Source organism: Vombatus ursinus, unplaced genomic scaffold (assembly GCF_900497805.2).
Source record: "Vombatus ursinus unplaced genomic scaffold, bare-nosed wombat genome assembly UNPS02011591.1, whole genome shotgun sequence".
In the NCBI taxonomy this organism is placed as follows: Eukaryota; Metazoa; Chordata; class Mammalia; order Diprotodontia; family Vombatidae; genus Vombatus; species Vombatus ursinus.
The window spans coordinates 4473632-4499021 of NW_020951369.1; the positions used below are offsets into that span (position 1 = coordinate 4473632).

The 25390-nt window shown below is 37.8% G+C and overlaps 1 protein-coding gene across 1 annotated transcript in view; it reads right to left on the minus strand.

Annotated features, from left to right (window-relative positions):
* VWA3B (von Willebrand factor A domain containing 3B) overlaps positions 1-15319 on the minus strand; it is a 202179-nt gene extending 186860 nt beyond the window's left edge. Inside the window, exons 1-4 of the mRNA XM_027856651.1 lie at positions 15259-15319; positions 9301-9522; positions 4255-4349; positions 593-843 (exon numbers count right to left, since the gene is read on the minus strand). Coding sequence (XP_027712452.1) covers positions 593-843; positions 4255-4349; positions 9301-9522; positions 15259-15319 — 629 coding nt within the window. The remainder of the gene's footprint in view (positions 1-592; positions 844-4254; positions 4350-9300; positions 9523-15258) is intronic.
* Between the last annotated feature and the right edge of the window lie 10071 nt (positions 15320-25390).

Consider the following 25390-nt stretch of genomic DNA (forward strand, 5'->3'; position numbering starts at 1 on the left):
CATGTATATGGACGGGAAAAAGTCAGGGAAGAGAGAAAAGTAGAGATGGGTGAGATAAGGTCCCTTCAAACTCTGAAGTTCTATGATCCTAATTAAGTCCTTCTAAACTCTAATAGCTCATTATTGTGGGTAACTCTTCCAGGGGTGCTGATTGCAACCCATCCAAACCTTCATGCAACTCTTGTCCATGTCTCACCATCGGTCTTCCACAAGAGGTCCACTTAGTACGTAGAGGACTTTCCTCTACATCTCTTGGTACAATGTGTATACTAATAGAATATGACAGCTCTGTATTTCTTATCTTTTATTCTTCTTATGTGACCAACTTATATCCTTTTTTTCATATTTCTACCTGATGCATCTTTCATTCTCAAGTATAGTCTTCCACTAGCTATCTATTGGCAGACTACTCACTCACCATGTATCTCTCCATTGCCTTTTAGTTGACCCATATCTTCAATTCAGTTTAATTTGGCAGGCATTTATTGTTGTTGTTGTTCTTGTTATTTATTATTACCTTATTAGATATCTTCACTAAAATGCATGTGTGAATTCTACCTCCAGATTATTTATTATTTTGGAATCAACTTACCGTATGAGGTTAAATCTCGTCAGATGAGCCACCTGTTCCTCAATGACCATTACAAGAGCATCTTGGCAAAGACTAAATTCCTCCTCATCCAGAGAACCAAAATCTAGCACTATGGTGATACATTTGTCCAAGATTACGCCAAAAATTTGCCGGCTTCCACTGGTCAACCAATTCATCCTCTTTTGGAGGCATTCCGCAGCATCATTTAAATGCTTCATAAATGGACAGATGAACTCAGTTTTTGCTATTAGCTTTACACAAAAAAAGAAACCACAAAGAGATACCATTATCAAGGTAAATTCTGGAATCTTAGGATTAGTAGACAGGAGTTATTGTCCCATCGTCCCTATCAGTGGAAGAGCTTCACCTAAGTCAAACAATAAATAAGAAGAATTCATGTCTATATATCACTTGAAGGATTACAAAGGTTCAAAATAGAGGTAAATCTCATAGATATTGTAATGTCAATCTTACAGATAAGGAAACTGAGGCTTAGAAAAATGAAATGTCTGTCAAATGATACAGTGTGAGAGCTAGGATCTGGACAAATAATGCTCTGAGTATCTCACGTAATCTCAAAATGTTTCCATTTTTCATAGTGAATTTTTAAAGTCAATAAACTATTAGAGACTATAGGAGAGAATTAAATCTGGTCAATTCCACTTGCCTAGTCTATCAGGTCTGATTGATTTATGAAAAGAGATGTCAACCAAGGCTGATAATAATCCATTCCTTCTCAATTTTTCAATTGGAAAATTCTTGAAAAGGTCCACTCAGGTCGTAATTCAGCCTACAAGGAGAAAGCTAGTTTGTTCATATTCAAGATTTTTGTGTACCTTTTAAAAATGCTTTTATAAGATTTGTTTATATACATGATTCTAGGGTTATCTTTAGATAAGAACACTTGACCACTCTCAAAAAATTCAGTGGAAAAGAGGAGAGACCCTAGTAAAGCAGATTGTGAGATTCTCATACAAAATGCTCCTAAACATGTAACCAAATGCTCTGAATGTTCTGAAATTCACAAATATTTCTTCCCAGATTTATTAGCCATGGTGCCATAGCTACTCAGCACTCATGGCCAGAAGCACTTTAGTCTTTCTCTCCAATCTTCCACGTTTCCAACCAAAGTTTCACCATTATAAAGTTTCTTGATTTTTTTTTACAGTTATGACATCATATATCCTTCATAGGAGCTATAACTAACTAGGATCAGCAGCCCTTTACTGCCTCTAGGCAATATGTAAACCCATTTATATTTGGAATTTCCAAGGATTGCAATTGCAAACAGTAAGAAATTATTTCCTTTCCTTTCCCCTGAAAAGGAGAAAATGGCCCTTTGTTTCTCAGTTAAAACCCACCACAATCTGATTCCAATGTACCCTTCTGGACTGATCTCACATTCCATGTCTCACTCACTCCTACATTCCAGCCAAGCTGACCTACTGGCCATTTCTGGTACATAACATTCTATTTCCCCCACCTCCATTCCTTTGCCCAGGCTGTTTCCCATACCTAGCATATTCTCCCTCCTTTCCTTTACCTCTTGAAATCCCTGGGTACTCTCAAGATTCTACTTAGTACCACCTCTTATGGGAGGTCTTTCCTGATCTTCCCCCACCCCACACACAGTTATGAGGGCCGTCTGTACCCCGACCCCTCAGATGACTTTGCATCCATGTTTTATTCTCTTCATCAAATATAACATTCTTGAGAGCAAAGGATATTTCGCTTTTGCCTTCACTAGCCTAGCACATTGCCGTGCTCTAAAATTAACAAATGGCTGTTGAACAAAATTTAATTCAATTGAATCATAGCATTTAGAGCTAAAAGGGACCTTAGAGACCTTTAATCCATCCCCTTCATTTTATAGTTGGGGAAACTGAGGCCTAGCAAGGTGAAACAATTTGCCCAGGGTCACACATGTAATAAATAATCAGAATTCAAACTTAGGTCTTCTATCTGCAAATCCTAGGCTGTTTGTGCCATAGTATATAGTTGATAGATATCTATATATTTGAACATAAAGACCACTGTTATGTACAGAGCTTAGATCACATGCAATTGTGTAGTATCTTAGGAAACTGAAGTATGCCAGGTGTCAAGTACCTATTTTTAAATACATATTTTTATGCCCCAATATCTATTCTTTTTTTTTTTTGGTAGAGACAAAGAGAAGCAATGTGGTCAGAGGAAAGTGCTATCACAGCCTTAAATTTGGAAGGGCCCTCAAAGTTCATCTAATCCAATCTCTTCATTTTAGAGATGAGGAAACTGTGGCCATAGGGACCATATAAGTTTCAATGTCATATAGGTGGAAAGTGGCAGAACCAGATTTCAAACCCAGGTCCTCTGATTCCATGCCTAGAGCTCTCTCTCCACTGTACCACAAGAGTCAAAGGATCTGGGTTCAAATTCTGACTCTGACATTTGTTATCTGAGTGACCCTGGGACAAGTTAATTAAGCCTTAGTTTCCTCACCTACAGTATGAGAGAATTAGGCTTCTGGCTCTAAATTTTATGATTCTGGTGGGGGGCAAGGGACAGAGAGAGAGGATGGAATTCTGTGCAATGCCCTCAATGTAGAAATAAGAAATCCAGTACTTTCTTTTAACTAAATTATAAGAGATTTAAATATGGGAACACTCTCAGCTATCCTAAAGTACTCTAGGGAAATGATAAAAAAAAAAACCTGGCTCATGATAGGTTTATGATATGCTATTGTCCCTTCCTTGACTTGAAGCCTCACTCTTCACCAACAAGATTTGCCTGCCCTGGCTTTCAGTTAAGGCCTATATCCCTGTTTTACAGTCTTTTTCAAGGTAAAGTTAATGTTGATACGCAAGGATTTGAGCCTTTGGTCAAATTCTTTACTCATAGTTCTCTGATAGGGCATCTGCATCTTCATGTGGTGCAATAGATAAAGTAATGGGCCTGGAATCAGGAAGACTTAAGTTTAAATCCGACCTCAGATACTTACCAGCTGTGTGACCCTGGGCAAGTCACTTAACCCTATTTGCCTCAGTTTCCTCTTCTGTAAAATGAGGAGAAGGAAATGTGAAACCAATTCAGTATCTTTGCCAAGAAAACCCCAAATGGGATCACAAAGAGTCAGACAAGACTGAACAAAAAAAAAAACCCAAAGAAGCACTTCCTATTCAAGATGCTTAAGAGTCTCCTTTGCTGTGGGAATACTGGTGAAGTTACCCACTAAATCAGAGGAAGCATGATGTTGTATAAAAAGGATAGGACTTAACAGTCAGCAGAGCACCAAGTCTGAATTCTGCCTCAGACACTTACTAGTTGTGTGACCTTGGATAAGTCACTTAACCCAGTTTGCCTCAGTTTCCTCATTTGTAAAATGAGCTGGAGAAGGAAATGGCAAACTGCTCCAGTATCTTTGCCAAGAAAACCCCAAATGAGGTCACAGAGAGTCAGACACAATTGAAATGACTAAACAGCAATAATCTTTATGTGAGATATGAAATACATTATTAATCACTGTATCAAACATAAATGTATTAAACTATTCAAAGAAAATCTTTGAAAAAAATCTCAGGTTGGCTTTTGTGTTTGTTCATCTATATCCTATCTCACCATCCCATTCCCCAAACCTTATCATCGCTTAATGAAAGACAATACAATGTGATAGACTCATTTACCCTGTAAACTGTGCCATCTTCTGCTTTACAGAATCGACAAAACAGACCATTTGCATATCGGGAAGCCACAGTTTTCCCTATTGAAGATACATAATCTGTATTTTTAAGAAAAACACAAATTGGGGTAAATTACTATTTTTTCTTCTTTTTTAACTTTTTTCCTCTGTCACAGTTTAGACAACAACCTCAGTGATGTCAATCAATGATGTCTTATACTCTGTCCTAAATAATAATAATACGCCTCAAGGGTGCATATAAATGTAACCATTTTTGATACTTGTAATTTTTTGTGTACGTAAGTGATAAATATAGGTAATTTCTTGATTTAAAATCATAGAATTCTCAAGTAAAGGACAATCTAATCTAACCCTTATGTTTTACAAATGATCATTCTCTTCAGGCAGCTAGGCAACACAGTGGGTAGAGGGCTGGGCCTGAAGTCAGGAAGATCTGAGTTCACATCTGGCCGCAGATGCCTACCAGCTGTGTGATCCTGGGCAAGTCACTTGTCTGTCCTTCATTTTCCTTCTTTCTTTCTTTCTTTCTTTCTTTCTTTCTTTCTTTCTTTCTTTCCTTCTTTCTTTTGGCTAGGAAATCAGGATTAAGTGACTTGCCCAGGGTCACACAGATAGTAAGTGTTATATGTCTGAGGCCTGATTTGAACTCAGGTCCTCCTGAATCCAGGGCCAGTGCTCTATCCATTGCACCATCTAGCTGCCCTTTGTCCTTCATTTTCAAAGAGGACCAATGACATCATGGGGGTGATGTCTTGATTTGTGCATGAATTGGATTTCCATGAGACAGAGTTGCACAAAATTGTCAGCCTCACTCTCTCCTCCAGAGTCATCATCCAGTGGCAGGACAAAGGTCAGAATGACTGCCAATGGCCTGGGATGCAGTGGATGACCTTGGCATCTTTGATGTCTGACCAAGCTCTAAGCATTCCACAGTGCCTGCTTCAGCCACCATCGTGGCTGTTGGAACAAATTGTTCTCATCCATCCATTCCTCCAGGAAAAGTCTTCTCATACTTGGGGTAGACATGGTTACCCTCAACCTGCATTAGCCCATCTGGGAGACAATTTACCGGAGTGTGGCCACTGTGCATGCTACAACTTCTTGGTGCCACAGGTGAGAGTTAGATGAATCAGATGAACACCATAGGTGGATGAGCAGCCCCAAAAAAAGCTAAGCAAGTCCTTACATCAGAGGTGCTAGTCTTCCTAAATGGTCCATACATCCCACTTAAGTCACTTAAACTGTGTTTGACTCAATTTTCTCAACTATTTAAGTAGGATAATAATAGCAATCCCCTCAGGGTTGTTGTGAAACTCAGATGAGATACTTTAAAAAAAAAAAAGTGCTTGGCACATAGTAAATGCTATATAAATGCTTATTTCCTTCCCCCTAGCACTGTTTCTTGGACTTATTAAAGCACAAGCTTCAATGGATAATCAGAAATTATATTTAACTTAGAAGAGTTAATCAGATTTTGACTTGGATTTCAGGACTGAAAAAAATTAATCTCAAATATATATTATGCCTTAGGGAACAACAGCATGGAGTGCTAGACTTAGAGGAAGGAAGCCTTGGTTCAGATTACATCTTACTAGCAGTGTGACCCTGGGCAAGTCACTTAACCATTCTGAGTTTGACTTTCCTCATCTGTAAAACGTATCACCAAAAGTGTCAAATATTTATTCTTTCAGAATTCTAAGAAGGTTTTTTAAAGAGTTATTTCAAAATTAATATTAAGCTTTAATTCTAATAGGGTTTTGATATGTCTATGTAGATATTAATCTTTTTTAAAAAAATACACATTTCAAGAAAACTAAACCATCTAACCCAATTTTTTTTCAAATTGAGAACTATCGTAAATATTAAGTGGGAAAAAAAAAGGTAGAAACTATACCAAGGCCTTAAACATACAAAGAATTCCTAGTTCTTAAAAGAGGAAAAATAGACTTGAAGGAAACTTTAAGTTTCAATTATTTTAAAATCCAATTCATTTTATAGTTAAAGAAACAGATTCTCAGAGAAGTTGTAACCCATCAAGTTTACTTCGCTAGTTGGTAGCAGAGGCCATGCTAGAATCTAGGCCTCCTAATTCCTAGGCCAGAGCTCTTTCTTACTGCTTCTCCAGGCCTTATTCTGATTCAGGAGTTACAGAATCATCTCTTGCCTTCTAATTTTTGACATCATATTCCTTGAGTTGTGGGAAGAGGAAGAAAGAAATAGATCCATTGGGGCAGTTAGGTGGTACAGTAGATAGAGCACCAGCCCTGGAGTCAGGAGAACCTGAGTCCAAACCTGGCCTCAGACACTTGCTGTGTGACCTTGGGCAAGTCACTTAACCCCAATTGCCTTACCAAAAAGCAAAAAAAAAAAAAAAGGATCCTTTTTTTTTCTTTTTTCTCTTTTTTTACTTAATGTTCTGATTCTTTTTTAATACTTTGTGGATACAAGTGCAACATATTGGTTGTCATCTGTTGTCATCTCATTCTTTTCTTTTCTTTCTTTATTCTTTTAAAAATTATTTTTTATTTTGAACATTCTTTTTTTTCAATTTTGAGTTACAAATTTTCTCCCTCCTTCCCACCCCTTCCTCACCCACTGAAAAGCCAAGAAGAATGATATCAATTAATTATACATGTGAAATCATGCAAAACATATTTCCATATTGGCTAATCACAAAAATAAAAGCAAAAAAAAAGTGAGAAAATTATACTTCAATTTGCACTCCCAAGTTCATCAGTTCTCTTTCTAGAGATGAATAGCATTTTTTCATTATGAGTCATTCGAAATTGTCTTAGATCACTGTATTGACCAGAGTAGCCAAATCTTTCACAGTTGACCACCATTACAACATTACTGTTACTATGCACAATGATCTCTCAGTTCATATAGGTCTTGCCATGCTTGGTTTTGTTTTCTTCTGAAACCACCCTTCTTATCAAGAAATGGATCAATTTTCCAAGCCAATCGTGAGTTCAGATGGAAAGGATTCTTTCTAACTCTACCAAATTTAAATTCCAAGAGACGGTACTTATAGGAAAGTTGGACTCTGTTGACTGGGTATTTAACGGATATGATATCTTGGAAGATATTGAATATTCTCAGTAATGAGTTATTCAATCATACATGGCATCCAATTCTACCAAAAATAAATGGAATTAGGGTTGTAGTGTAGTAGAAACAGGGATATATTTAGAGTCAGAAGAGCCAGGTTCAAATCTTACCTCTGGAGGCAGCTAGGTGGCACAATGGATAGAGCACCTGCCCTGGAGTTAGGAGGACCTGAGTTTAAATATGGCCTCCAACATTTACTAGCTGTGTGACCCTGGGCAAGTCCCTTAATCCCAACTGCCTCCAAAAAAAATATCTCACCTCTGTCACTTACTCCCTTTATGACCATGGGCAAATCACTAAAGCTCTCTTAGCTTAAGTTTCCTCATTTGTAGAATAAGGATCTTGGTTAGGTGATCTTCCATGGTCCCTTCCATCTATAATGATACAGAATGTACCTGATCAGGGCTATTTATCTCAAAGCCTAGTATAGGAGTCATCTCCTCTAAAAAGCCCTCCTTTCTAACCCCACCTATGCAGATTTGTACCAAACTTAAGAGACTTTACCCTATCATCACGCCTGAGATTTCCTCTGACATGGGAATATCATCAAAACAGAGATGATATTAACCTGGGCTCCACAAACCATCAAGGGGTCCATGGATAGGATTCAGGGGATTCATGAACTTGGATGAGGAAAAAAAGTTACATTTTCATTTTCACTAACCTTTGGTTTCCCTTGTAATCCTATGTATTTTAACTTATCATTTAAAAACATTATCTAAGAAAGGATCCAGAGACTTTGCCAGACTGCTAAAAGGATCTATGACCCAAAAAAGGTTAAAAACTCCTGCTTTAAACATATTAGAAGAAGCAACAGGGTACAATTATAGCAGACAGCAGCTTTGAAAGAATGGTGATTACTTATTTGAATTCAACTGACATTTCTGTGCTCACTCTTTCTCAGGACCTGAAATCACCATTTCTGAAAGGTCACCTTTCCTGTGTGATCTAATTTTATTGGTGCAGAGTTCAATTCAAGATATAAGTTTCTATTTATCTGTTACCTTCAAAGCCAAAAGACCTCCTTCTTCCTCCTCCCCAGACGGTAGCGCTGCTAGACTTTGTGGTTCAAGAATTCATTCATTCACCAAATCATTACTGAGTGCATAACTATATGGTATGAGTGACTGTGTGAGGATACAAGATGAAATATAAGATGTGGCCTGTGCCTTAACCCATGGATAGACTTGTTGCTCAAAGTGAGTAGAAAGAAAATCAAAAAATCTCTGAAAAATAAAACCAGTTTGCTAGCTACTTCAAGCCCTCTCAGAGGTTAAAAGATATACTTTCTATCTCCTGATAAACCTTCCATATCCTAAAGCATTCTCCACTTTATAGTTTTCAAATATTAAGCAAGACTGGCCAAGACCAAGGCTGATTAATTGGCTCCCTAGGTCAATTCAGCACAGTTTTAGGGTCCTTTGACAGGTTCAAGACACCTTCTTATTCTACCTGGTCCTTTTCCTTAACCTTGTCCAAATTTGGGATTGACTCCTGTTCATATCAGGTTTCAGAATCTGGCTAGATTTGGGACCAAGACCATAATGAAAACTGAACAAAATGATTAGGTAAGATTGAGACACAGTCAGACTGTAAGGAAAGGAGCAACTTTGTCTTCTGCGAGATTTCTTTGAGGAAAACAATGGCCCATCTCAAGCCTGAGTACAAACCCCAATCAGTGCATCAACCAATCCATTTAGAATAAAAGAAAACACACTATACCAAGCTGTGAAAGGAAAAGAGCTAAAGCCACCCATGTCCTAAAATTCTGGGACTACAGGAAGTTGACAGTATTTTGTCCACTTAAAGGGTTCTATAATGCATGGAACAAAAGTTCACACACACACACACACACACAAAGTTGACACACAACATGATGGTTAGTCTGCCAGGCATGTAAGATTTGCATATACCATACCTTCCTGATGTGGAAATCCAATCTGAGATAAAATCTGGGACAAGGTCAGTTTTTTGGTTTTGAGTCCATGAATTCGAAGCCATTCCTCAGATGAAATGAGATTAGGTCTGGCCAAGTATCCCTGACTGTTATTTGGTGCCACATTTTTTGACAGTGGCCTTCCATAATTGGGGGGTGGTAGTACCCTCTCCAACTCTGCTTCATGGTTCAGGTCACTGGAAACTATTGTAAAGGAAGAGACCAGAGCACAATTGGAAAACTTACAGCTAACATTTATATGGCATTTTACAGTTTACAGAACACTTTATGTACATTCTCTCACTTGATCTCCATAGCAACTCTGTGCATTAGATAGGGGAGATATTATTGTCCTCATTTTATGCATGAGGGGACTAAAGTCTTAGAGAAGCTAATTGACTTGTCTGAGATCACACAGTTCATTAGTAACAGAACCCAGACTTGAAGCTAGGTGTTCTATTTCCAAGTTTAGTGCTCTTTTCACTAAATCGAGCTACAAATATCCTCCTTTGTCCATCTTTTTACCCCTCACCTCTGCCTTTGTCCTTCTATACATTCCTCTCCTCAACTCATCAAGAATATTTTAAACTTCCAAAAATAGTCCCACCTCATACATGGCTGGAGGAAAGGAGTCCCTGAGGTTGAGCCCCCAGACAGAATTCAGAAAATAACAGTTAGGAGGACCTGAGGCCTAGGGCAACATTACCCACAGTTCGGGATTAAAACCGGATTATGATAATAAGGTGCTAAAAATAAAATAAAGCAAGGGGGCAGCTAGATGGTGCAGTGGATAGACCACCGGCCCTGAAGTCAGGAGGACCTGAGTTTCAAATCCGGCCTCACCAAACACTTGACACTTACTAGCTGTGTGACCCTGGGCAAGTCACTTAACCCCAATTGCCTAAAAAAAAAATAAAATAAAACAAAATAAAGCAAAACAATTAAGCAAAGGAAAAAGAATCTGACCATAGATAGCTACTTTGGTGTAAAAGAAGATTTGGGTCCATATTCAGAGCAAGAAAGTGAGGTAAAAAAAGCCACTCCTACCCCAAAGAGTAATATCAAATGGTCACAAGGCCAAAAAGAATTTTTGGAAGAATTTAAGAAGGAATCAAAAAACCAAATAAGAAAGATTGAAGAAAAATTAGAGGAAAAAAGTAATAATAATTAAAGGAAATTATGAAAAGAAAGTTAACCAATTGGAAAAAGAGATATAAAATCTTTTTTTTTTTTTTTTGCTTTTTGGTGAGGCAATCAGGGTTAAGTGACTTGCTCAAGGTCACATAGCTAGTAAGTGTCAAATGTCTGAGGCTGGATTTGTACTCAGGTCCTCCTGACTCCAAGGCTGGAGCTCTATCTACTGTACCACCTAGCTGCCCTGAGATCCAAAATCTTAAGGAAGAAAATAACTCCTTGAAAAATGGAATTGGGGGGGGCAGCTAGATGGTGCAATGGATAGAGCACTGGCCCTGAAGTCAGGAGGACCTGAGTTCAAATCCGGCCTCAGACCAAACACTTGACACTTACTAGCTGTGTTACCCTGGGCAAGTCACTTAATCCCAATTGCCTAAAAATTAAAAAAAAATTTAAAAAAATTTTTTAAAAAAGGGCAGCTAGGTGGCGCAGTGAATAGAGCTCCAGCCCTGAAGTCAGGAGGACCTGAGTTCAAATCCAGCCTCAGACCAAACACTTGACACTTACTAGCTGTGTGACCTTGGGCAAGTCACTTAACCCCAATTGCCTAAAAAACAAAAAAAGAAAAAAAAAGAAAAATGGAATTAGGAAAGAGGAATTGAATAATGTTATAAGACACCAAGAAATAATAAAGTTAGAAACAATAGAAAATAATCTGAAACATCTCATTAGAAAAACAACTGATCTAGCAAAGAGAGACAATATAAGAATTGTCAGACTACCTGAAAGTTATGATCAAAAAGGAATGTGGATACAATATTATAAGAAATTAACAAAAAAAAAGGAAATTAATGAAAATTGTCCTGAAGTTCTAGAACAAAAGGATAAAGTAGAAATAGAAAAACAAAAAAACCTGCTGTTCATCACCTGAAAGAGATCCCAAGAGGAAAACTTAGAGGATTTGTCATAGCCAAGTTTCAAAATTTCCTGGTTAGGGAAAAAAATATTTCAAGCAACAACAACAACCAAAAAAAAAATCTATGGTCAGTATTTCACAAGACCTAGCAACATCTACTCTAAAAGATCATAGGTCCTGGAACATTATACTTCAAAAAGCAAAAGAGCTGGAGTTGTATCCAAGAATAACTTATCCAGCCAAGTTGAGTATAATCCTGAATGGAAAAAAATGGACATTTGATGAACTGAAAGACTTTCAGGTATTTGTAACAAAAAGACCAGAACTCAATGAGAAATTTGATATAAATGATCCAGAAGAAATACAAGGAAACTATTAAAGACTAACTACAAGGCACTCATTAAGGTCAAACTGTTTACTTACTATATATATAAAAATGTTATCAATATTCTTAAAACTGTCATCGTTACTAAGATAGTTTGAAAGAAAGATTGGAACTGAGTTGTGCATGATAGAGTGATTCTACAAAAACAAAACTGGCTAGGAAAAGGTAAAAGGGAACAATTATATTATAAAAATGTGGCGTGAAAGGAAGAACTAACACAGAAGGTCAGGGTGGAGGGCTGGTAATGTTGGAACCTTACTCTCATTTGGGTTGAACAGAAAACAACATGTACATCTGAAAGGACGTAGAAGTCTTCTGAATATATAGAGAGATAAGAAAACTTGGGGACAGCATTTGGGAGGGACTTTTAGAGGGTTCGGTAGATTGAGATTTGGGAGAGTGGAGAGAGAGGATGGGGGAAGGACTTTTGGAGAGGTGTGTAAATTGCTATTGGAGGGGTGGGGGAGAAGTTGTGGGGGATTCTTGGAAGGGTGGGTGGGAGGATAAGCTAAGGTAACCAAGATAGGGTAAAAAGAGAGGCTGAAATAGAAAAATAGAGTAAAAATAAGATAGAGGGAAATTCACAACTAGTAATTATAACTGTGTATGTGAATGGGATGTTTACAGCAGTTCTTTGTGGTGGCAAAAAGTTGGAAATTTCAGGGATCCCCATCAAATGAGGAATGGTTGTGCAAGTTGTGGTGTATGGTTGTGATGGAATACTACTATTCTATAAGAAATGATGAGCTCAATGGTCTTAGAAAAACATGGGAAGACTTGCACAAAATGGTGAAAAGCAAAGTGATCAGAACTAAGAGAACATTGTATAAAGTAACAGAAATTATGTTTTAAAAAACTACTTTGATCAACTAAGTCATTTTGACTATTATAAATATACAAATTAAAAATAAAAGACTTATGAAAAAAGATACTATCTGCATCCAGAGAAAAAACTGATAAATAGAAGTATGTATAGAATGATATACCTATTTGTGTCTAATAGTAACCCTCTGAAAGGGGAGGGAAAAAAAAAGAAAAAGAAAAAAAAGAAATTTATATGATAACTATTATATATTTAAAAGGAATAGTAAGTTGTACATAATAGATTTGCAGTTTCACACACTATTATCTTTTTTATTATACTATGTTATGGAAATGCTTGTTTCGTTTCATAAATTAAAGATAAAATAAATTTTTAAAAAACATAAATAGCTTGAACCAGCAAGCAGAATGAGGAACGTGAAGCATATTATATTGGCCACTTAGGCTACATTGCTTTCTTTTTTTTTTTTTTTTTTAGGCAATTGGGGTTAAGTGACTTGCCCAGGATCACACAGCTAGTAAGTGTCAAGTGTTTGGTCTGAGGCTGGATTTGAACTCAGGTCCTCCTGACTTCAGGGCCGGTGCTCTATCCACTGCGCCACCTAGCTGCCCTGCTACATTGCTTTTAATAGCTATCCTGGGACAATCTGTATGTATTTTAAAAGACACTCAAATTCTTCCTCAGTCAGAGAAGCTTATCTAAACCTGCAGGGCCACAGCTAATGTAGACCTACCCAAGAGGCAGAGGAGAAAGGTGGGGTGAGCTGGTAAATGTTTTACAACTATTCTCTGACGGAAAAAAGTGTCTGCACGGCACACTTTTAAGTTTAATCTGCATTGTCGATACTTTGTCCAATACTTTCTTAAGTCTGTTGTTCAGTCATTTCAGTCGTGACTCCATTGAGGGTTTTCTTGACAAGTGGTTTGCCATCTCCTTCTCCAGCTCATTTTACAGATGAGGAAACTGAGGCAAACCTGCCCAGGGTCACACAGCTAGTTAGTGTCTGAACCTGGATTTGAACTCAGGAAGATGAGTCTTCATTACTTCAGGCCTAACTTTCTATGCACTATAGTGCCACCTAGCTGCCCCATCTAATCTAAGCTTGATATATTATTACATTATATTCTCACAATCCTTCGTCCATTCAGTTGTCAAAGTGTTCTTCCTAAAATACAGGTCTGATCATGTCACCCCCATACTCAATAAACTCCAGTGGCTCTCTATCAAGTGGAGAATCAAATACAAAATCCTTCTTTGGTGACTTTCTCAGGGTCACAGAGCTAATAAGTAAGGACCTCATTTAGTACACGCTATACTACCTAAAGTAGGCAGTTAGGTGGCACAATGGATAGAGCACTGGGCTTGGAACCAAAAAAACTCATCTTTCTGAGTTGAAATCTGGCCTCAGACACTTACTTGCTGTGTGACTGTAGGGAAGTTACTTAACTCTGTTCGCCTCAGTTTCTTATCTGTAAAATAAGTTAGAGAAGGAAGTGGCAAACCACTCCTGCATCTTTGTCAAGAAAACCCCAAATGGGGTCACAAAGAGTTAGACATGACTGAAACAACCCAACAACAAAAAATACTAACTAAAAGATGGTCCTGTCGCATGAACTCTAAATAGAGTCATATACACCTAGCAATTCTGGCAATTATAACAAGTGGCAATGAAATATACCCTCGAATTAACTTTTTAAGATAAATTTAGTTGGGAGGAGAAAAGATCCTAAGATATCAGTATAGGGAAGTTATTGCTAAAGGAGAGGTAGGTAACAAACGAGGCTGAATAAGGGAGGAATTAACCTAAAGGCACAAAGCAGCACAAAGCACCATCTTGTAGCTTTCTATCTAACTATTCTATTCCTTCAAACTAATCTTAATTATAGTTAATTAAAAATAATTAGGGCAGCTAGATGGTTCAGTGGTTAGAGTGCCTTGCTCAGAGTCAGGAAAACTCATCTCCCTGAGTTCAAATCTGGCCTCAGACACTTCCTAGCTGTGTGATCCCGGACAAGTCACTTAACCCTGGTTGCCTCGGTTTCCTCATCTATATAATGAGCTGGAGAAGGAAATGGAAAACCACTCCACTATCTTTCCCAAGAAACCTCTAAATGGGGTCACAAAGAGTTGGACAGGATTAAAAAAACAACTGAATAACAACAACAAAAATCATTAACTCATTATTCTTGCTAATCGAGTGCTAAGCTCAGTTTCAATGCCACTGAAACTAACAACTTGTACTAACAAGTGTTGTCAATGACCTCTGTATTTCAACAAAACCCTGTTTACCCCCAAACTAGTTATGGCTCTGACTTTGGGTATTATATCAAAGCTCTAGTTATTTTTATTAAGTCAGACTGGATATTTGCTGATATTTTGACTCAAATTTCAGACATTAAAGGCTTCCTTATAATCCCTTCAGATATTACTTAGGAGAAAGGCAAACACTCATAAGTCTTATATTAGGTTACATTGTCCATGTGGAAGACATCACCCTCTAGAGACCCAGCTAATCTGAGATCACGAGTGCAAGATGGAGGAATGAGCCCAAATTATGTCAATGGTGAACATCAAAGAAATGGTCAAATTCCTATCTTCTGTGAATATCTTGCCTTTCCCACACATACAACTAAAGTTTAGTGGCAATATAATAGTATTATTAGAACAAACAGAAATACCAACTGTCTATTTCCTTATGGTATTCAGTTTCACTCCAAACAAGTCTCTGCAGGTTTCCAGTCATTTTCTAGGTAGAGTTTGGGGTTACTCTTCCTCTTTTAACTTGAGAAGCAAAGGGCTCAAAGAACAAAGATCAAACTAATGATCCTCAGTCTTCTTTTCAGGATTCATATACAAGTTTCTCCAGCAAAGGAGCCTTTAAACTTGACAAGTAGTTCCTGTGAAGGCAAGAAGGGGTGTCTCAAGATAAACAATTTCAATTGTTTCAGCATTACTGGTAAACCTTTCTCTACTCTCAAAAGCACTCATTGTCCTGGCTATATTTTGGAGTGTTCCTTTACAATATATAGATGGAATGTGGAATGAGTGGTTCACTCCAGTGAAGGTGAATACTGGCCTGTAAAATAGTTTAATTAAGCTCCCCAAAGACTTTTTATGAAACCTAAAGAATTTTCAAGCCCTGTATTTTGCATATCAACTAAAGTGAGGCCTTTATGGTACCAAACCAAAGATAACTTGAATACTTTGACCCATGCAACCACAGAGTGCCATGTGCCAACTCTTTCTTCCCAGAGCCAATTTCAAAAGAAAAAAAAAGTTCTGGCCACATTGAGTCTAAGAGCCTGCCGATTCCGATTCCATATGGGAAAGTCAAGCCAAAACATTAAAGAGTTTGTTTAACCTGCCAACAAATGCCTGCATTACAGTGAATGGAGCTGATTTGAAAAAATGAAAATTACCCAGGAAAAATAAGAGAAGAGTTGGAAAGGGCATCTCCTAACGAAAGGGTACATTCTTTACAAATTTCCACAAGCCTTTCGGAGTACTTTCTAGTCTACAGAGAGAATCTCATGTCTCCAATCAGACCAAGGTTAATTGTCCTGTTATAGTTAAAAACAAGAAGTTTCCTCTCTCTCTCTCTCTCTCTCTTTTTCTCTCTATCTCTTCTGAGAGTTCATTCATTACTGAGTGTATTTAATTAGAATATGTAACCAAGGTTTTTCACAAATAAATTCATCACACATAAGAATCAATCAAATACATAGAAAACCAAAAGGGACTTGCCCTAAATTGTAAAGGTCAACAAGCAAACAAGATTATATATGATTCTGGTAAATAAAAGGGAAACTTTGAGCAGGAAAAGGAAGTCTAGATAGAAAGAGGAAGCAAACAACGCCCATGAGGGAGAATTAGGAGGGGCTGCCGGGGACAGGAGGAGAGGAGAGGAAGAAAGTGTTTAGGAAAAAGGAAAAGGAGAAGGTGGTTAAAAAGAAATGCCATGTGATAAACCAAGAAACAAGTAACCCCTGAAAAGGATCTGAATTTCTTGTTGGAGATTCATCGGAAGAAACTATAATGACTTGTAAAGAATTACAATCCTCCTGGATTGCTGGGTCCTACCTGCCTTAAACAGTTGTGGGACAGTTACTTACCACCTACAAAACCTATGATGTAAGAGCTGTGGTACTATTCATCTTGTCCTAAAAAGTCCTTCTGCGGTCAGAGATGAAACTGAAACAACACTTGATGAACAACAGCAAAGTAATGGTTTTAGTTCCTAGGAGTCCTTTCCCTCTTCTTGAAAAAGTAAAATGAGCCTGGACATGCTATCAGCCTGGTGACGTAACATTTTGTAAGTTGAGATATTCTCAGAGAAAGGAATGAGTGGCTATAGTGCCTGTGAAGAAGGCAATATCTTGCTGCTGCACTATCTCCTCAGGAAACACTGCTACTGAGACAAAGCCAAGATGATAGAATAGAAGAAATCGCTATATCCCAATTTCCCCCCAAACTACTCCAAAAATGATCTAAGAAGGATGCTGGACCAAATAGTGACTAAGAAAAAGGAGAAACTACCACAGGTTATCTTTCCAGCCCAAGATCAAAATTTGATCTATAAAATTTGATTGACCAAGGGAGGACCTATGTAGCAAGGAAGAGCCAAGATCATGGACCCAGCACTGACAAAGAGTTCTGAACCAGGGCAACAGCCCAGGGATACCAAGATCCGATCAAAGACCCAGCCTTAGGCCCAAATCAACATGTGGTTATTTCCCACATTTTTCATTTCATACTTCAGTCATTTTTCAGTCATGACTGACCATGACCCCTTTGGGGTTTTCTTGGCAAAGATATTGAAGTGGTTTGCCATTTCCTTCTTCAAATCATTTTATAAATGAGGAAACTGAGCCAAACAGGGTTAAGTGACTAGCCCAAGGTCTCACAGCCAGTATGTATCCAAGGCAGATTTGAACTCGGGAAGACAAGTCTTCCTGACTTGAGGCCTATTCACTGTGACACCTAGTTGCCCTTGATATTACCCAGAGTTGCAGTCAGAGCTCCAAGCTAGGCCAATGCAGAAGATATTAGATTTCTGATTCAGTCTCTGTCTATGTCTCTGACTAGGAGCATAAACGCAGTGCCCAGAGCTTCACAGTAGGCCAGTAGGGTAAGAACTTCTGGAGCTTATCACAGATTCAGGCCTGGGGACCTAACCAAAATATAGGGGTTTCCCAAAGGATCTAAGAGTCTGAACTCTTACCCAGAGTTTCAAGCTAGGTCTGCAGTGCAGGAATGTCCAGAGCTGATCTTCGACTCAGCTCCAGACCAAGTCAACAGCTCAGGGCCTAGAACACAGCACAGACTTAGAGCTCAGAGCTCCCAATGTAAGGTCACCTAAAGCAAATTGTAGATGGAGTTCCCACCTAGGAAAGAAGAGTTGGAGGGAAGTCTCTCAGTGGGGCTGGGATCATAGACTCAAAAAACCTGAGCTCTTATTTAGGTCATCAATGTCAGGTTGCCCAAAGCAGATCGCTTGAAGAAGGACCAAACAAACAAAAGATAAAAAGGTTTTATGAGACCAGGAATGCCCAAGACACAAACTCAGAAAGAAAGAGCAAATCTAAAATACCTACAAAGACTCAAAGAAAAACACAACTGTACATATATCAATTAGAATTCCTTGAAGAAATTATGAAAGAAGTTTTTTTAATGACTTAAAATAATATTGTAAATGAAATGAGTGATAAAGTAAAGAATTAGAAAATAAATGAGAGCTATAGAGGAAAGACAGAGAATTAACAACTTGATACTAGAAATACAAAATCTTAACCATGTAGCAGACTCCCTGAAAATTAGAATGAACCAGGGTTAATGATTCCATAAGACAATAAATATTAAATGAGTCAAAAGTTTAAAAAAAATAGAAGAAAATGTAAGGTACCTCACGTAAAAAAACTGACCTGGAAAAGAGATAAAGGAGAAATAATTTAAGAATAATTGGACTATCTGAAAGCCATGACTAAAAAAGAAATCATGGAAGAAAATTGTCCAGATCTCTTAAAGTCAGCAGGCAAAATGAACATAGAATACAATAGTTGCTTTCTAAAATAACTACAAAATGAAAACTCCTAGAAATGTCATAGCAAAAATCTAGAACTTTCAGGTCAAGTGAAAACAAAATAAGGCAAGCTGCCAGATAGAAAAAGCTTAAGTTCCAAGGAACCACAGTCAAGATCACACAAGATTTAGCAGCTACCACCATAAAGGAGTGGAGAATTTAACGAACACAGGCAAAAGATATAGGCCTACAACCAAGAATAACTTACTCAGCAAAATTGAGTATAATCCTACAGAGGAAAAAAAAATGGGCCTTTAATGTAACAGAGGGTTTCCAAACATTCTTGATTAAAAAAGAAAAGAAAAGAAAAGAAAAGAAAAGAAAAGAAAAGAAAAAGATGGTTGCTTGGGTAAATACAAGCAAGCAATCAGAAAGACTTTACAAAGATGAAGTATCTGAATTCTAAAGGTGGGAGATGGTATAAGCATCCCCTAAAAACCGCGATATCAGAAAGGGTCGATTAAGGGAGTCAAATAAGATGGAATGCTTAGGAATGATTTTTTAATATATTTTGATGATTTTAAAAAGAGAAATGAAGAGGATGAGGAAAAAGGATATACTAAGAAAAAAAGGAAAGGCTAGAGGGATTTATCATGAAGGGGTCTTGCAAATATTAGTCTATACAAATAAGGAAAGTGTAGGGGGAGCAGGAGCCACTTGAAAATCACTTTGAATTAATGTAGGGCGAAGTGAGCAAAACCAGGAGAACAATTTATATAACAATAAGAGTGTAAAAATGAACATTTTTGAAAGACTTAAGAATGCTGATCACTGCAGTGATCATCCATGATTCCAGAGGACCAATGATTTAGAATGCTACTCAACTTTTAAAAGAGAGATGATGGACTAGTTATGCAAAAGAAGAAATACATTTTTGGATGTGATTGATGTGGAAATGTTTTGCTTAACTTTGTATATTTGTTAGAGGAGTTTTGCTTTTCTTTCTTTTTGGGGGGGATGAAAGAAGGTAGCTGCTAATTAATTTTTTTAAATAAAATTTAATTTTTTAAAAGAAAAATTGCCACCTCTGCCCATTATTGTCAAGGCCAGGCCAGAAATAACAGTCTGAAGGACCAAATGTTGTAAATAACAATAAGAAACCTCAAGGCCATGCGACTCTGAGGGTTGAAGAAACAGGAAAGAAAAATCTGAGGCAGACCAGGGCATTTCACAGAAGGGACATTATTTAGAAAATGAAAGAGCTAAACTCAAAGAAGACAGAAAAGCAGTCTATATGATGAATGAATCCCATTAAACATCTAAGGACCATGAAGAGGCCAGAGGAAGCAAGGATTCATCTATAGAAATTACTCTGTAAAAATTGGGTATATTGGGTGTCAGGTAGCCAGGCAAAGGGTTTTCTTGGCTAGGAAGTCAAGGAAATTTTTAAATTAGAACAGAATCTTCAGATTTATAAATGCATTGTTCATTACTTTTTTGAAATAAACTTCTATCAATTATTTATCATCTCAACAATGAAATGAATATATCCAAATGAATTCCATCATCTTTTCCTCTTTAGCCCAGACAGAGGCTAGAAATCTGTTTATTTGAGGGGGAGGGGAAAATGTTGAAATCATATCCCATGGGAAATAAATCTTTTCATTGTAATCTGGTAGAAAAAGCCCTGGTTTGAGACTCAGGAGATGTGGGTTTTAGGCCTCACTCTACTATTTAATTAACCCTGTGACTTCTGGCAAATCACTTTACACTTTTTTTTCCGGAGGAGGAGAGTCTCAGTTTTCCTTATCTTGAAAACGAGAAGATTGGACTAAATGATTTCCAGGCTCTCCTGCAGCTCCAAGATTTTATGATACTGGACAAAGAAGGGGCAGATATTACACCTGGTTGGAGAGTACATATTCTCCTCATAGCAGGGGCTGGCCAGGAGAAAATTGAATTTGGCAACTTACAAGATAAAAAGTCAGTCGAAAAACAAGACAGTTTCTAATCAGCGACTCAACTCCCATTCTCTTGGAGCTGTTAGGCAGGAAAGGGAATGTGAAGCAAACATCTGGCTGGTTGACAGGATAGTGCCCTACTTCCCAGAAGGCGAAAAACCTATTGCAAGCTTCCCCTACAGCGTTCTAGCTTTTCTGCTCTGTGACAGAAGGCTCCGAATTCTGATTTGCTGGTTTCCTGGGTACCACGTGAATGCTGACGGTAGAGACGCTGCGGTTGCTAAGTGCGGTTGCTAGGTGCGGTCCAATCAGCGAGAGGCTCACTAGCAGCCAGTACTTCATCAAAAGATGGGGAGGAGGAGGAATCTCCCCAGCTGGGTCAGCTTCTGGATGCAGACTTGGAATATGTTGAGGGACCCACGAAGAGCAATGGCTTTAGAGGGACTCAGGAGACCCACGGGAATTCAGTGTGGCTGTCAGGAAAGAAAACACGTATTCTGGAGAAAAAGGGCCGGGGTGGGGTGGGGGGGAGGTGTCGAGAGGGGAAAGGAAAGGAAAACAGGAAAGTGAGAGAAAAAGAAAAGTGGAAGAAGATTCTATCAGGGCTGAAAGTTAGTCAGCCAGCAAGTCTATATATACACTTACTACGGGACAGGCACTATACAAAGGGAGGGAGAGACAGGCAAAGCGGGAAAAACAGTTCTTGCTTTCAAGGTTCTCACAAGAGTAATAGATACATTGCTAAGGATGTGCCTGCACAAATGCAGATTGCATACGCTTTATAACTTAGTAGCTAGGTAGGTAGTAGAATGCTCAGCATTCTAGGAATGTACATGGAGAAATAAAACATAAAATAATAATGCGGCAAAGGAGAAATACAAACATTGTTTCTAGGTCATCATACAACAGCATGTTTATTGACATTTGAGAGAGGAGAGACCACATTCAGTATTTATTGTATATGCCTATTTTGGGGCATTTATCTTGGTGTATTAGATAGAGTGTCCTTGAAAAGTGGTTAGGCTGTAATACAAAACCATATAATTAATGTCTGGGATGAAGAAAATACCAAAGACTTTGGTGGTGATGAATCTATGTTATCAGATCAGCAACATCTGTGTCTTTATCAGCACCTTGGAAGTCTGAATCAGGCTTTTCTATGCCACAGGTTACAGGATCCTGACAGTCAGAAGTCATGGGATCAATTAGCACATTGCTTAAGAGCTGAGTTGGACAAATATTATCTTAAGTATCAGTCAGTCCAGGATCTTCCAGGTGTATAGGTATAGATGTGGACAAATAACACAGGTCTGCAAAAGGAAACAAATTGGGGACTCATGATCTAATACAATCTTAACAAACTGTACTTCCTGTTGACCTCTATTCAGTCCCATATTATGCTTCTCATACCCTGTTACAACTTCCTCTTCCAGAATCCTATTGGTTCCCAGGTTAGTTAATGTTGCCAAATTCTGAAATTCAAGTAAACTAAAACAATGAATGTAAACTATTCTGTTATGTGTTGTTGTTCCGTCCAATTCTTCATGACTCCATTTGGGGTTTTCTTGGTAAAAATTCTGGAGGAATTTGCCATTTCCTTCTCCAGCTCATTTTATAAACGAGGAAACTGAGACATAAGGCGTTGTGACTTGTCCAGGGTCACATAGCTAGTAAGTGTCCAAGGCAGATTTGAACTCAGGAAGACAAGTCTTTGTGCACTGATGAGTAACGGAAGGAGGGGGATTCAAAGAAAAAGAGGAAATTTGCTTTGAGACAAAATTATTCTTCTTAGAATAGGTAGAAGTTGCCAGTATTGTTATTGTTTTGAGGGTGTATTTTGCCTATGGTGAAATTGTGAAGACAGGATTCTGGGAAACCCTTCCCTGGAGCCATCAGGGAACAGACATCAAAGATAATCTAAGGAGTAAATAAATAGGGTCCAGGAAGGACCCTTTTGTTTTCCACAAATGATCTGAGAGCTTGAGGCATCCCTCAGACAGGAATGATGAGCTCAAAAGGCAGTACAATGAGTAGAAAGGGCAATCTGTAGCTGGCTGGTGGAGGAAATTGCCTTAGGGACAATAATCTCACAGGGGAGTCCAAGTTTTACAGAACAAATCCTTTAAGGGGATTTGTTCTGTGAAGTTTGGATTTAGTCAAAGGGCAGCACTTGAGGACCTATAAGGCCACATGTGGCCTCAAGGCCACAGGTTCCCCACCCCTGCTCCAGAGATTATGGCATCAATACAACAAGGGTTTTAATGATTTCCAGCCATGATCAAAGCTATATTTATTCACTTGCTTTTTTGGGATCAAAAATGGAACAAAGAGAGAAAGGAAGACCAAGTTCAAATGTTACCTCAGACACTTGGTAACTGTGTGACCCTGAGGAAGTCATTTAGCCTATGCCTCAGTTTCTTTATCTCTAAAATGGGGCAGCTAGGTGCTGAAGAGTATAGAGCACTGGGCCTGGAAAATCAGAAAGACCAGAATTCAAATATGACTTCTGACACTTACTAGCTCTGTGACCCTGGGAAATTACTTAACCCCTCCTGCATAAAACTGGAGAAGGAAATGGTAAACCACTTCAATATCTTTGCCAAGAAAACTGCAAATGGGCTCATGAAAAGTTGGAGATGACTGAACAATGCAGATAGTGCCGATAAGTCACGCATAATATTAATGTACACACAGATATGGAGGATTGAATGGCTTATTATTAGGAAGTTAATTTGAAGGGCTTATGGACTTCTGAGTCTTAAATTACATGTCTGCTTGCTTCTGAGGAATAAGCAGTAGATTTTATCTCACCACTGAAATCTGGACAAATAGCTACCTTTAACCCAAAGATTCCTAGAGCTGATTCATTCAATTCTCTCATTTTGTTGATTCTTTCTTTCCAGTTCAGGGGATGTATAGATCAGATAGAGAGAGTTTAGGAGCAACTAGAATCTAGGAGCAAAAATAAGTGATTTTTAACCCTCTAAAAATCTTCCATATGAAATAGATATCATTTTTAAAATACTTAACTTTTAAGATCATTTTAACTGGAAAGAATGGTTAGAAAGAATGAACAGGAACTAAAAACTGTGAAAAATGAAGGTTAAAAATTGTTTTTATGGGTGATTGAGAAAAATATTAAAAAGAAAGAAGAAGTTGAAAAATATAGATCAAAGAATTAAGAGGGTAAGACATTTCATAATAAAGTTAGGGTTCAGGAGTCTAAAAAAAGTGAATAATTAGAAAGGTGTTTTTCACTCCCCTCCTTTAGAGTTTTCCCAACCTAATAAATGGATACCAATAAATAATTTCCAGAGCTTATGACTCTGAGCTTTTAAAGGGCTGCTATATTTCCTGAAAGAAGAGAATGGCAAATGAGGTGTGACTATGGTGCAGAAAAGTGATAGGAAGATTGTATAAAGAGCAAATTCCCTTTAAACAAGAGAGGCAAATCATCATTGCATCTCAGTTTATTGAGATGTGTTAGCTAGTTGACTATATATTATATTATGTATATAGTACGTTCACAGGATCATTGGAGGGGGGTTGAAGGAACATAACTGTTTTTTTTCCCCTCACATGCAGGATGTCCCAAAAGTCTTGGTCCAATTTTAAGCTATTAAAAAAAATTTTAATTGCACTAAGATTTTTGGGACATTTGCATAGAGGGATGCATTTTAAGTTATGACTTTTAGAGAGGTTTGGCTTTTTGTAGCCAATACTTAATTTTTTGTAGTGCTTAACATTTTCTTAAAATGAGTGCCCAAAATTTTCTGCCTCATCCTTTTAAATTCTGTCTCTGCTCTTCAAAGATATGGGAAGATTCTCAAACTAATGATTCTGATAGCCTCTACAAGGATCAGGGCTCTGCTTTCATGAATTAAAGATTTTTCCCCCACTTAACAGTATTTTATTTTTTCCAATTACATGTAAAAATAGTTTTCAACATTCATTTTTACAAGATTTTGAGTTTCCAATTTTTCTTCCTCTCTCACTTCTTTCCCCTCTCTCCAAGACAGCAAGCAATCTGATAATAGGTTATACATGTACAATCATATTAAGCATATTTCCCCATTAGTCACATTATGAAAGAAGAATCAGAACAAAAGAGAAAAACCACGAGAAAGAAACAAAAAAATGAAAATGGTATTCTTCAATCTGCATACAGACTCCATAGTTCTCCCTCTGAATGTGGATAGCATTTTCCATCATAAGTCTTTTGAAATTGTCTTTGATCATTGCATTGCTGAGAAGAGCTAAGTCTATCATAGTTGATCATCACACAATGTTCCTATTACTGTGTACAGTGTTCTCCTGGTTCTGCTCATTTCACTCAGCATTAGTCCTTACAAGTCTTTCCTGGTTTTTCTGAAATCCACCTGCTCATCATTTCTATAGCACAATAGTATCTCATTACATGCATATAGTACAACTTGTTCAGCCATTCCCCAATCGATGGGCACCCCTCAATTTCCCATTCTTAGCCACCACAAAAAGAGCTACTATAAATATTGTTGTACAAATGGGTCCTTTTCCCCTTTTTATGATTTCTTTGGCATACAGATACAGTATAGTGGTATTGCTAGATTAAATGGTATGCACAGTTTTGGGCATAGTTCCAAATTGTTCTCCAGAATGATTAGATCAGTTCACAACTCCACCAACAATGTATTAGTGTTCCAATCTGATGAATTAAAGATTGAAATAATAACAGAAGCACAGATGTGTTTTTTCAAATGCTTAAGAACCCAATCATTATTGCCTCCCCTCAAAAACAACTACATATAACACACACACACACACACACACACACACACACACACACACACACACA